The 13,750-nt window shown below is 48.2% G+C and overlaps 1 protein-coding gene and 1 long non-coding RNA gene across 3 annotated transcripts in view; one reads left to right on the top strand and one right to left on the bottom strand.

Moving 5' to 3' along the window:
• Positions 1 to 329: 329 nt before the first annotated feature.
• Positions 330 to 8,640, top strand: LOC147133880 (uncharacterized). The gene is made up of 3 exons (XR_015090022.1): positions 330 to 4,262; positions 5,630 to 5,759; positions 7,417 to 8,640. It is a non-coding gene; the product is annotated as an uncharacterized LOC147133880 (long non-coding RNA).
• Positions 7,983 to 13,750, bottom strand: part of LOC147133879 (transcription factor Sox-9-B-like) — a 5,924-nt gene continuing 156 nt past the window's right edge. Inside the window, exons 1-3 of one of the 2 annotated variants that reach the window (XM_086054844.1) lie at positions 13,221 to 13,750; positions 12,703 to 12,950; positions 7,983 to 10,250 (exon numbers count right to left, since the gene is read on the bottom strand). The exon at positions 13,221 to 13,750 is cut by the window's right edge and continues 156 nt beyond it. In XM_086054844.1, the coding sequence (XP_085910970.1) occupies positions 9,469 to 10,250; positions 12,703 to 12,950; positions 13,221 to 13,654 (1,464 nt within the window). In that variant the 5' untranslated portion in view covers positions 13,655 to 13,750 and the 3' untranslated portion in view covers positions 7,983 to 9,468. The remainder of the gene's footprint in view (positions 10,251 to 12,702; positions 12,951 to 13,220) is intronic. The other variant, XM_086054845.1, reaches the window with a different exon arrangement.

Here is a 13,750-nt window from a genome sequence, read left to right as displayed (position 1 = left end):
TCAAAAGTACAGATATGTGCAATGTAGGGAGCAAAAATGAAAAGGCATCAGAAAAACACACACACCCGCAAGTAAAGTACAGTTACCCGAAAAGTCGAATGAAGTATAGTCGAGAAGTACCTGTATTTCGAGTGTGTGCGAGAGACATAGCAGCATAAGGAGCCGAGGGCGATACCTGAGGCGGCAGTGTGTGACATTTTCCGAGTCCTTCCAGGTGCTCCAGATGTCTGCTGGTGTGCTGTCCATCTGGAGGTCCATTCTCCTTCAGTCTGGATTGTGATGGATGGGGGGGGGGGGGGGTGGAGGGGGGCAGGCTGCTGGATGTCCAGCTGAGTATGCCCAATCCATCAATCCTACCACACACCGGCACAGAATTCCTGCTGCAGGGGCAAAGGATGTGTCAAGGCATCTCCAAAGGCTTACATTTCTTTCTTAACAACCGGCAACCTCATTTGAATACAATGAGTGTGTCTTGATTGGATGCGAGGTCAATTTGCAGCGCTACTCGTAGGGGCTCACTCTCGGAAATTCTCCATGGCCTTCATGTTTTTTGGCCAGTGACTTTTGTATTGTATCGTGCGGGCGCACGATACAGGGTTGAGCGTCCATTATTGCAGAGAACTACCAATGTAGGGTTACAGTTTGGGTTTATTTGGGTTTAAAGTGCAAGATTTGGGAAGGGAGAGGGGTTGGTTAGGGTTAGTGGTTGGGCTAAGGGTTTGCAACGGCTTCGTCGGACCTAATTGACTAAGCACAATCCGTAGGGACATAGTTGGATGAGTGTGCGATAACTTTCCACATGTGAGGCCACCTGAGCTGAAGCCCAGCAAAGGCCATTTGTGCCCGGCCCAACTCGACAAAATTGATCAAAACTCCCCACACTTACCCCGACTTATGGGCCAAAGAGTGAGCCAGCGGGGGCCCCCCTTTTTCCTCCTCGTTATCTTTACTTCTCTTCACGCTAGCCATCTTCCTCCCCTCGTCCCTCCGCTTCCTCCCTCCCACTGTGAGCGGCCTCATTAGGGAAGCCATGACGTAAGCCCCGTGTTTCATCAAGCACCGTCATTTGTCATGATGAGTGACAAGTGCCAAGGTGGCCCAACTGAGGAAGAGGAAGAAGGGCTCCCCGCTGATCTTGTACCCTCCACTCTCTCTCGCTTTTGCTTTTCAGACGGTGCAGAAAAACTGACCGCAGCATTATCGCTGAAAAATATTCCGACTTCAGTCCGTGCAAAAGCACAAATAGGCGGCCAGATGCCAGAAACCTGAGAGCGCTCTTGACAAGCGGCGTGGAAAACGTGTCGGCGGGCCCATCAATCATAACGGCTCGAGAAGACCGCTTCGAGCCTGCTGCTCAGAGATCCTGAAAAAGATCATACATGGCGGGGCTGTCACACAGAGGAGATGTATTCAACGGCAATGAAGCTTTCAGGGGGTCCGGCGTTCGGTACTAGAAGTCAGTGAATTCTCTGAGCGGTGAGGGGATTGACAATCTGCAGGCTGCACATGACTTCAACATACATTAGATGGATGCATTCTCCTTTTGTTATGCGCGGTACGTGTGGCCAATCTAATACAAGAGCTGAGTCCAAAACAGCTTTTAGGAAGATACTGGTGCTGTTGGACCCATTAAGATGTGCTTTATAGTCACAGTGGTGCCTTGAGACCCAAGCCTCGTTCATTCTGCAATGGCAACGCATTCGCGAAGACACGGACGACAAAGAGAGAACTACTTCAGGCGACTCTTCAGGTAAACTGCAATAATATTAGCCGTTTTTCACAGAGGATAAATATGATGCCCGTGAGTGTCATTCTATTGCTCGCCTAAATGTGTTGCCATGCGCCTATCCCAGCTGACTTGGTCGCCTGGACAGGTTGCCAGCACATATAGAAAAAGAACCACTCAGGTGCAATTTGGGTCTTCACTATGGGCAATTTGGGTCTTCAATGAAGCAAGCACATGTTTTCGCAACGTGAGAGGAAGCCGCAGTATCTGGAGAAATCCCACGCAAGCACAGCGAGGACATGCAAACTCCACAGAGAAAGGCCGGGGCCAAGTTTCAAAAGGCAAACCTCAGGACTCAATCAAGCTAGCACCGCTCCCTAGAATTGTGTGTCTCCATCGCCAGTAGCAGTGGGCCGCATAATATTAGCATTCGCCCGGATCGTTAATTCTTTTCTGGTATTACTTTGATCCGGTGGACTTTCATAGCCATAGAGATGTTCTTCCACCCGGCTTTTGCCCTATTTGGGGTTGCAGTTACAGGTTTTGGAGATGATTTGTCATGGAACAAATGTCCTTCCTGACTACAACCTTCCCTATTTACTGCTCGGGACTGGCACCGCGTTGGCCTGGCTTCCCCCGTAACAGAGGACCTGGGATTACCAGTTGTTCTCCCTTTCACGAACTAACGAGGCCTCACCCTGCCTACATTGCAAGATCAGTCATTCTCAGAGTAGTATGACTGCTCCGTCTGAAATGGGGATGATCCACGGTTTTTGTACGGCACGCCCAGCGAGCTTGGGGGAATGCGTCTGACATGACGCTGAGGCGGGCTGCAAAACAGCAGGATGCGATTAATGACCACAGGATGAGATTGCTACAATATGGCTCCCCCTAAGATGTCATATTTCATGGGATTGTGTCTATGTTTTGCCGTTTCTTCTTCTTCTTCTTCTTCTTCTTCTCATCGCTCTCGTATTTCTAATGGGTCTAATTTCTCAATCTTGCACTCTTTTGTCATGCTTAGTGACAAATACTTTAGCAGATTAGACACAACCTGCAACACCGCGGTCTGGCAACAAAATGAGAACCTGAAATGGGTTCAGGGAGGAAAAATGTGGAGGCCAAACGGCGCCAGATTGTTGCGGTGGGAGACTGATGCTTGGAGCTTCGGGGTCAGTGCCAAAAACGCTCCAAAGGGCCGCGAGAGCGAAGGGCAGCGAGGCCAGGCGGAAGGACCGAGACCCCTGAACAAGGTGTCAAACAGGACCTTGGGGTCTTCACATAAGAGATGCGGTCCAGCTGAACCGGCGCTGCGATGTTTGTTGACACGTCCGGGATAGAATTTGGAACGTTTCGCAGCCTTCATAAATCAGGAGAAGGCAGGATTTTTCCCAGGGCTTTGGGCTCATCCCGCACTAATGCCGGCAGACTTTATCACCGTGGCGACATTGGTGGGGGGGGGAAATTGTTCCCGAGTTCTTTGCAGCGTACCTGCAACGGGCCAAGCTTAGCCAAAACAAAAATCCGGTCAGGAAGCAACCTTTCACGATACGGCTCGCATTTGGGAAGTTGGGAGTATACGTCCCGATGCTTGATTCCTGACTCTGTGGAATTTCACAGCGAGTTAGTGAAAGTGTCTTGAGGGATGAGCGAGGGAAAGGACGGGACATGCCATCTGTCAGCTTTGCCTTTGCACTCGTTTGTGGAAATCCGTCCCATCTACAAAGCCACACATTCCACATTGGGTGAGATTAGAAAGTCTCTCAACAGCGGGCGTCCTTTTCTTTGCCCATAGAAACAAATGGAAAATGAAAACGGCCACCACCAGGAAGCCTGACTGGACAGCTAGCATTTGGACATTCTTCGTGACCACGCAGGCACAAAAATGAGAACAATTTCCAAATCTTCACGTTTAAGACATTTCCTTTGATGTAATTCAATCACACCCGGCTCCTGCTGCAAAGCCTTGTGGGATACGTGCAAAGGCTCATGCAAATGATCAAAAGCAAAGACAAAAGCTTCCCACAGCTGATTGGGTGCAGATCAAAATTTGCTGATGCTTCAAGAGGTGGTTGGAACAGAACGGGACTGCCTGCAGAGACAATAATAGGGGCACATAGCAGAACAAACCAGCATCCCCCAACACCCCACCATTTCCCCCCTCCCCTGGCATGAACTGCGACTAATTACTGTCCTAACAAAGGCCCACGTGAGAATATGAGCACTTTGTCTCGGAGCAATCCGTTCGTATGCTTCAGATACCAGGCTTTGTTTGAAAGCCGGCCTTTCTACGGCAACCCATAAGACTGGTTGCTCCGAGTCAACGTTTGGCCTTAAAAGCGGTGGTTAGCACGCTTTTCTCAGCGTACTCCGGCTTCCTCCCACAGTCCAAAAGTTGGAAGCCTCTAAGTTGTCCTGACGTGTGAATGCTTGCTTGTCTTTACAGTATGTGCCCTGCCTCTCGCTCAAAGCCAGAAACAGAAATGAACAGTGAATGGATGGATAATTGCGACTATTCATTGTCAAGTTTGATGAGGTATGTTCCCTTTTTGACAGACTTGTGAAATCTGTGGTGCTGCTCTCACGATGAACACATACGACAATTAGCATGTAGGAAGGCGCGACGGCAGCCTGGCGCATATTGTTCATTAGTCATCCAACATTTTGGACTTCTCATTCAATGAACGTTTGCTCGGAACGCGCCCGGGAAAAGGCGAACGTCCGGTCGCCCTACCTATAAAAGTCATGTGCAGCGCAGCTTGTTTTTGCAAACTAACAAACGGAAATTTGAAAATTTCCCCACTGTGGGATCAATAAAGGCATTCTTATCTTCTTATCTTCAATCAAAACATCAGCCTTAACCTTGCGCCAATTGTGTCTGACTGAGTTAAGAATGAATCGACTCAAGGAACAGTAGCAAAGGTGACGGATTGGAGTTAAAAATGTGTCCTTTTTTCCTGTGGCGAGTGAGTGTGAGTCACTGTGTGCGCGCGTAATTAATTGGTTTTACTGCCTGGTCGAACCATGTCTGTCACTGTGGAATTTGCATTTGGCCCTGAACTTGTACCGTACGTGTTAGTTGAGGTATTAACTTATTTGAGCAAAGGATTAAGTGTCACCGGCTGTCCTGCGCATGGAATGACCAAACAGAGGCCCCGGTATGTTTGACATCCTGCCGCCCTGTCACTTGCCTGCGAGTTTGGCCTTCTCGCTGTCGCTGTGAGAACCCACGCTAACTAATGTGCCTCGAAAAAGACAAACACTCTCCCGGTGGGCGCCACGCCTCTCTGATGTGAGAACTGTTAGCTTTGCTCACTCTTCTTTGTTTGACGCGCTGTTATCCAGTACCAAAGGCCAAACATGCAAGCTAATTACAAGCCAAGAATGCAAGCAGACAGATACCGACAACCATTAGCTTGGCTAATCCTCCTAATAATAATAATGACAATAATGATAACGCTAGATTGTCTCGCGGGAAACACACTGACAAGGCAGCTGCAGTTATTAGCGTGAATGTGATACTTCCTGCTCAGCGGAAAAGGTTTTTAGTCAGGTTGTGGTTTCGGCTTCAAGAAAAGTGGCGAGACAACCAAGACGAAGAAGACCGACAAACACGGCGAGTTTGTAAACTCAAATGATTTGCTGGTCAAGCAACTACAATGGAAAATCTTTGAGAAAATACAACCTAGCCACTAAGCTCATTTTGTTTGTGTCATCGTCAGCATTTTTTGTATTTTGCATGCACACTTTCACAAGGCTATCAGTGACTCGGGAATAGAAACCTTTTGCCAAAAGATCTTGTTGTATGTCTTGCATGAAAAAAAACTTGGCTAAAATATTCAATAGGATAGTGCCTGTCCAGGATGACAAATAACATTCACTCTGGCATGTCTTTCTTTGCAGGGAGTGAAGCCTGCGGCCATCTCGCAAATTGGCCTCGGCCCAGTTTTGCACAGGGACATTGCTAAGCGCAATACCGGACCGCCCCAAATAGTGGACATCATCTTGATTTCGATCGGTATTCATCAGAAAGGTAGGCCAATTCTCCATTCATTTCGGAAAGGACTAACGCAAATGGAGTTGGCCCCCTTTAGTTGTCAGTGGCTCGACTGTACAGGTATACCTACAATTGCACCATCCATTTGCATGACTATAACGTCATTCGATATAACTTTGATCTCGTGTCGTATCGTCCAGTGAAAGTTGCGCAATCGCTGAATGTTAATGTCATCAGCATCATCAGAAAAATAATTATAGTTACTCTATGATCCCTTTGCCTGCAAATGAAATTGCTGTATCTTCTGGATTTTTTGGGACCAAAGTTCAATAATCGGCGATCAAAACAAGGCCTCTCACGTTTGCACTTTGGTGCTTGTTTGAGGTAAAAAAGTCACATTACAGTTGAGGTCAGACCTTTTCTCTTGTTTGATCCATTCTTCTGGTTCCCCCGACCTTCCTCTCACAGGCTTCTCTGGGGCTCACGAGGCCTCTGACACACTTAATGGGATTATGCTAATATCATTTTGGGACGCTGACCTCGGGCCGGTGCCAGGTTTCTTACACATGGCCGCACAAAGACGGACGGGTGTGGGTGGGAAGGGGGAGGCGAGCGCGCCCGGGCTTGGCCCCGGCACGGCGACTTGGCGCCGGGTGGCGTCCCTGTGGGGCCGAGCTCAAGATGAATGGCGGCGGGGGCAAAGTTTTGCGACACCAAGGGAGAAAGAAAAAAAAAAAAAAAAGGTAGTTCCGTAAAGATCATTTTCCCACATTTTGTTTTTGTGGTAAATTGGTGTCAGAAATGGGATCTGGGCGAAAGGTGATTGAGGTTCTTAGGATCCTGGACCATCTCCACTAGGCTCTCCTGGTAAATGGATGCAGTCTGCAACTGGGAAATGAATTAAGTTCCCATTCGTCCGTCAGTAATGCGCGGCTTGAAGAAAATGTGCCACACTTCTTAAGCCGAGGGTGAAGCTTCCATGGAAACGCGCCTGTGATTTAGCACGGCTTCCTCCGCCATTGGTTTCAGGGGGAATTTTATGGGCCGTTTGGAAAAGTAACTCAGCGCAAAGGTCCATTTAAAGAGTCTCAAACAGAGGAATTGTGTCACACAAATACACAACGTGTGAATGCAACCAAAACAAACTTGCATGTTTCTGGTAACGGATACCAAGGGTGGCAATTTGGATTATGGAAACGCATCTGGGTTACCTTGCGATATCTTTGAAAGAAAAAGCCGCAACTTGTAGAAAAGCTTTTTTAAAAACAAAACAAAAAAGACATGTCATAACCAAACTTTGCTTTTCACGGTTGTCTGGATACAGATTGTTGACAACAAGAGAAAAGCGGAATTAGGTGACACTTGTGCTGCCCGTTTACCCAAGTTACGACCCCTTGTTATAACTGATACAACTTCAGAGGAAGTGTTCGGGGGGAAAAAAGGCCAAAGTCTTGGCATCCAATGTTCGTAACGTCTGAGCGATCCTAAACAAATTGATGGCCCTCACCGGACATTATACCACGTGAAATGGCCCCACGTAGAAAAAAGGCCCGCCTCCACTGATTGAAATTGACTCTTGATCTTGTTTTACTTTCAGCTCTATTTGATTGTTTTCCAGTTTCTCTGTGGGTGTATCCGACAGTTTTTTTTCTTACCCTTTTACCCTTTCTTTTCCTCTTCCTTTTGCCTTCAGAGAGACCACCCATTGGGCTCGGAGGGGGCAGACGTCTCCGCGGAATAATAATGGGGTCGTCCTGGGAAAATTGCCCACGGAAAGGCCTGTCTGGAGAAAAAAAGAAAAGAAAAATTTGGTCTCGTTTCCGATCCCCCTTTGGAAACATTCATCGAGTGTACTCCCGCTGTTTGTTCGGGAAGCACGCGGTGTCCCGATGAGAGGCCCCAAATCCATTCAGCAACTTGTTGCCCAATTCGGGAAAACAGAAGCACATGAAGGCAAAGTAAAAAACTAGATGAAAAAAGCCAACTGAGAAAAGATGAACTGAACCTACTTTATCCATTAAAGTCTTATTATCCTATCAGCAGCTTGTTAGCTCATTGGCTAACGGCAGATAGGAAAGATCGAGCTATAAAGAACTGCAGTCGATCTAAGATGTACTCAACAATTCTTATCAAAAACAAACTATTAATTTGAAGCGACTGTTTACTAGTGGTCGTGTGAATTCCTTAATCGGGGTTATGCAAGCTTCTGGGAGATTTCAGTAGAAGTCATTGAAATGACAAGTGAAGGGCAGTGCAATGGCAGTTTACAGTGTTTTGTTTTTATTGCAAACAATATGATACAAAAAAGATACGCTTTCCTTAAGATGACACCATGTTTACCTACAAGGAGACTGCGGTAAGAGATGACACAAATCGGGACTACTGATACAGAATATAAAAGGAGGAGCACAAACCTCCAAATAGACAAAAAGTATTGTGTCCATTCCAGCAACATTTTTTTCCCCCCACAAAATAGCCTCAAACGACACAGTGAGAAAACAAGGGAAAAGTTCCAGTTTGCCTCAATCATCTGTACACACGGAGAATCAAACGATAACATTTACAACCGATAAATAAACACATCTGTACCACAAAACAAAACGACAGCAATCTACTCTGCTCGACCAGCCTCTGAACTCTGAAAATAATTGCGAGAAACTAAATGTTAATTTTCCAATAAAATTAATGCTAAAGAATAAATTACGAGAGGTTAGAGAAGGCATTTTCAGGAGGACAGAAGCGCGTGCCGGGGCTCAGACCTGCTGGCTGCTGAGAGCAGGAAGCGCGAATACCAGTGGACGGAGCCTCCCGCCGGGGCTCCGCAGGCACCAGCGGTATCAAGGCAGACGGAAGCTAGGTTTGCAGTAAGGCCCCTCGAAAAAGCACGGGCTTTTAGCGCAACCTGTGGCCCCTCAAAGACGGGCTGTCAGACTGCGGTCCGTCATAAAATTCGAAAAAAAACCTCAGAGGAGCTGTGAAAAAAAAAAAAAAAAAATGCTCGGAATATAAATAAATCCCCTCCCCACAACCCTGCCTCTGACCGAGCATGCGGCACTCAGTCCTCCACTGGAATAAAAATATATATACAGTAAAAAAAAAAAAAAAAAATCAGTCATCACACCATCCCGTCCCCCCCAAAAATACAGAAACAAGGCCACTGAGGGTGTTTTTTGTTGTTGTTTTTTTTTCCCAATGTTACTCCTTTCCTGCTCCTTTAAGACATTTCCAACGGATGGTGCGGATTAGCTGAAGAGCAAAACACATACACAGTACATACTACTGTAAAATATTTCAAAGCACTATGTCCTCACGGAGGATTTATTTATGTATTATATCTAGAAAAATATAATCACGTTTCCAAGCGTTACGAAAAGGCACTGTCGGGAGCCAGTCCAGAGAGATCCGTCCGTCCGTCCGTCCGTCCGTCCGTCCGTCCGTCCGTCCACATCCTACACCGCTTATCCTCTTCAGGGTTGCAGGAAACTAGAACCCGCCTAGGCGGACTACAGACTGGACTGGGCGCAGGGAACATACAAAGACGGACAACCATTCACACCGCCACCGAGCGGGACCAGAATGCACCCTGCTTGCACCAAAGTCAGGTGAATGTTCCATTACGCAATCACTTGACCCCAGAGAGATACAACGAGGAAGAAAGCAAAAAAAAAAAAAAAAAAAAAAAAAACACCCAAGAGAGAGAGTCAATGTGGTGTTTCTAAAGGGCGCCGTGGAGGGCGGGCGGTCCTCATGGCCGGGACAGCTGGGTGTAAATGGGCTGCTGCTCCCAGTGCTGCGGACTGTGGGCGGGCGGCACCGAGGCCACCCCGGCGGTGTCGGCGATGGGGGTGTACATGGGCCTCTGGCTGGGGCTCATGTAGCCGAAGGTGGAGTAGAGGCCGGAGCCTTGGCCCGAAGTCGACGAGTGAGCGTAGTAGGCGCCCGCCTGGTGCTCGGAATAGTCGTAATGGGCCCTGGCGATGGGCGGGTACGAGGAGGCGCTGTAGTGCTGCAGGCTGAAGGAGCCGTAGGCCACGTGCTGGGGGGAGCCCCCCCGCTGCCGCTGCTGCCGCTGCTGCTGCTGCTGCTGCTGCTGCTCGCTGTAGTGACTCGGGCTCAGCTGCTCTGTCTTGATCTGAGCGGCTCGCTGCTGAGGCTGCTCCGCTGCCACCGGGCCCCCCAGGGTGGTCAGAGAGTGCTGCTGCTTGGACATCCAGGCCCCGACGTTGCTCCCCTGGGAGGCCGCCGAGGAACCGCCCACACCGTAGCCCCCGGCGTAGCCCCCCTGGGCGGCGGCGGCCTGGCTGTGGGGCGGCAGGTACTGGTCGAACTCGTCCACGTCGAAGCTGCCCATGTTGGAGATGACGTCGCTGCTCAGCTCGCCGATGTCGACGGCGCCAAAGTCGATGTTGAGCTGGCGGCTAGGACCCTCCGCAACGGGACGGCCCTCGCGCTTCAGGTCCGACTTGCCGGAGGGAAGGTCCGTCTTGGGGGTGGTCGGGGGCGTGGGCGGGCCCTGCGACTGACCTGCTGGGAAGGAAAAGATGCTGAGCTTCACATGGGGATACGCTGGACTTCATGTTGCTTTCGTGACTTTCGGCTTGTTTTTTTTCCCTTTTATTATTATTATTATTATTATTATTATTATATATATATATATATATTTTTTCATCTGCAACAGCGCATACTCTGGACTATCACCTGTCTGATGTCGGCGACTGTGGATTTCAATCAAGCAAAGTAGCGATTGTTAACCACTGTGCTATTACCCAATGAGACTAAATTGGTCCGAAAATGACTTGTGATTGACTACGAATAATGAAGTGTTTGTTCACTCTCTCTGTCAGTGACGTACAGTGACAAGCAGAGCAATGAAATGTTCTTTGGCTAGATGGCACAAAGCAAGCTAATTGACTTTTCTAAAATAGGTGCCTAAGCTCACCTTTTTCAAATTCACCATTTCCAAATTTGCCAAGATTTCCCAAGTATTTTGTTCTATAGAACAGTGGTTCTCAACCTATTTTCATTGATGTGATTTTTTTTTTTTTTTTTCCAGCACCCCCTGACGAGCGCGAAGCAGTTTTGGATGAAAAAGCAAAAAGACTTGAATCAGCGTGCAATGCCATCGATGTCTGATTTATCCAACTTTGGAATTCCATTTGGAGTCATATATCTCCAACTGTTTGGAAATGAAAAGATGTAACTCCAAAAAGAGAACTAACTTCATTATTAAGATTTGTGCACACAAGAATAATTTTCAATAGAGTGTCCTCCTCCACCATCACGGTGAGAATTTGTTCTCCAAAAGAAACCTTCAACTTCATTTGGAAAAACCTTGTCTGACAAATATCTATTGGATAATTCAAAAGAAGAGGGACAGCATGTCAACACTGAACATTTCATTGTTGCCCTGAGCTGAGCCTTTTTGCATTTAGTGAGACACTTGGGCTTGTGCTTTCCCGAGGATCTTTGTCCTACTTGGTGGCAAAGAGGCAGCTGCTGTGATCAAGCTCTTGTTTCTTTTGCATTGCAGCTACTTTTTATACCTATTTGAAAATCTCAAGTACCGCCTGAAGTGCCTTCAAGTACCCCCATTTGAGAAGCACTGCCGTGGAAGATGATAAACTCAACAATTGGCGGAGTTTTTTTCTGTTTGTTTTTGTTTTTTCGCTCCTTGTCTGCAAGCCCCGAAGACTCCACAAGAAGCCCTGGCTAATAGGAAAGTAGTAATTGGTGCCAAGGAAGTATGGCAAAGCAATGCACGTCAGGCGAAAGACTAAAATCAGAATCTTTGTAGGTTGGGGAGGAGCAAAGTTTGGCCCGGGTTGTTAGCAGACGTTACAGAGAGTCTTGGGTGCATCTTTTTCCGTAGAAAAGTGAAATGAAATCATCTGTAAGCCATTTACTTTTATGGGCGATGATATAAAGCAAGTCTGAGATGATGTAATAGCGTTTTGGGACCGTACTTTGGGGGACATTCACAGTTTCGACTACCAATACAGGCAATTCTGAACTTTGTTTGTGCTTTTGGTTTTCAGCAATATCAAAGGAGCTCCTGTGGCGAGTTTTCATCAGTGATTGAAAATCTTCATTGAACTCCAACATGAATGTGTATAAATCCCTTGTCTTCGTTTCCTGCCACTGCCCTTGTCTGCTCTTTTGAGCAGTGTTTTTTTTTGGGGGGGGGGGGGAATGTTCAAAAACGTGATTAAGAGAAATGATCCAAGCAATTTAGAGCATCTGCAAGGCTTCATCTAAGCCCGTGCTTTCCACTCCATCAGTTGATACTCAGTGGTGGCCCAAAGCACAACTACTATTTTTGGGAGGGCAAAAATTGAAATGTAACTCCAACATGAATCAACTCAATGGTGTGTCTGTTTGAGTTTGCTCTCTCTGAGTTTCCTTGTCCCATTTCTGCCATGTTTTGCAGATTCCCCCCCCCCCCCCCCCCCTTTTATCCTACATTCATATGGTGAGTTTGCATTATTGTCCCAAAGTGCGAGCTAGCTTTTACTTCGTTTTTTGGGGGGGTTTGTACAAAACTGTCATTTCCTCCAACATGAAAGTGTATCAACCAACTGTTACTTGTACTATGCTATGTTTTCTTGGTTCATTTTTAGGATCCACAAATGACACTCAAAGTGTGATTTTGCATTAGTGAGACATGCAGAGCTCGCTCCTTTTCGGGGTCCTGGTTCAACACGCGTGTGTCCTGCCACATCTCCGTGTCCTTTATCAGCTGTGCTGCGCAGCTCCATTTTTGGCGCACAAACACAGACTAAAATGTTGCCTGCAGCTTTGATGGCAATGACAATTTGTCAGACATTGTTTCAGGAGAGCATTTTTGTCTTGTTTGTCTATGTAAAAGGCTGCAGTCTTCTACACGCTGATATTCTGTGCCGGGAGTTAAAGCTTCCGCCTTTGCGTCCCACCGCACGTATAAAAGCATCCAGCTTTGGCCGGGAACGCGTTTGTGATTTACCTGAGTGCTCTCCGGGGGAATGCATCTCGCCCATGCTGGAGGCGGGCGAGTCGGCCTGCTGCAGAGCCTTGAAGATGGCGTTGGGCGAGATGTGCGTGTGCTCGCCGTCCTCGGGCTCGCTCTGGCCGTTCTTCACCGACTTCCTGCGCCTCGGTTGGTACTTGTAGTCCGGGTGGTCCTTCTTGTGCTGCACCCTGAGGCGCTCGGCCTCCTCCACGAACGGCCGCTTCTCGGCCTCGTTGAGCAGCCTGGGGGGAACCGGGGAGGGCGGCGTGCACATTTACGCACTGGAATTATGCAATGGAAACGCACTAATAGCATGTGCGCTGCCTGTTGGAACGTTGCAAAAAATCATTTTTGAGCATGCACGAAAGAACGAGAGAAAGCAAGAAAGCAAGAAAGCAAGCAAGAAAGAAAGAAAGAAAGAATGCAAGAAAGAATGCAAGCAAGAATGCAAGAAAGAAAGAAAGCAAGAAAGAAAGAAAGCAAGAAAAAGAAAGAGCGCTGCGTCTTCGTACCTCCAAAGTTTTCCCAGAGTTTTGCTGAGCTCGGCGTTGTGCAGGTGAGGATATTGGTCGGCCAGCTTCCGACGCGCAGCCTGAGCCCAAACCATGAAGGCGTTCATGGGTCTCTTGACGTGCGGCTTGTTCTTGCTCGAGCCGTTGACGCGCACCGGCATGGGCACCAAAGTCCAGTCGTAGCCCTTCAGCACTTGCGACACGGCGTCTCGGATGCACACGGGAAACTTCTCCCCGTCGCCCTCCTTCTTGTAGTCGGGGCCGTGCAGGAGGTGCATGTCGGACGGCCGGGGGTTCTCCATGTCCGAGCCCGAGCCGGAGCCGGACGGGCACGGCGAGCCGGCCGAGTCCTCGGACATGCTGGGACTGGGCGCGTCGGAGAGACACTTGTCCTGTTCTTCGCTCATCTTCAGGTAAGGGTCGAGGAGATTCATGCGAAACAAGTGGCGAGGGGGATGGCACAAAACAAAATCAAAAAAGCAAGTAAAAGTGCGAATCCACACGCACCGATCCCCAAAAGAGCGCTGTCA

This window comes from Filicampus tigris, chromosome 16, assembly GCF_054856515.1.
Source record: "Filicampus tigris isolate MCC_2025a chromosome 16, RoL_Ftig_1.0, whole genome shotgun sequence".
NCBI classification, from domain to species: domain Eukaryota; kingdom Metazoa; phylum Chordata; class Actinopteri; order Syngnathiformes; family Syngnathidae; genus Filicampus; species Filicampus tigris.
The sequence above is the reverse complement of the archived record's forward strand: the minus strand, read 5'-3'. Positions and strand labels throughout refer to the sequence as shown.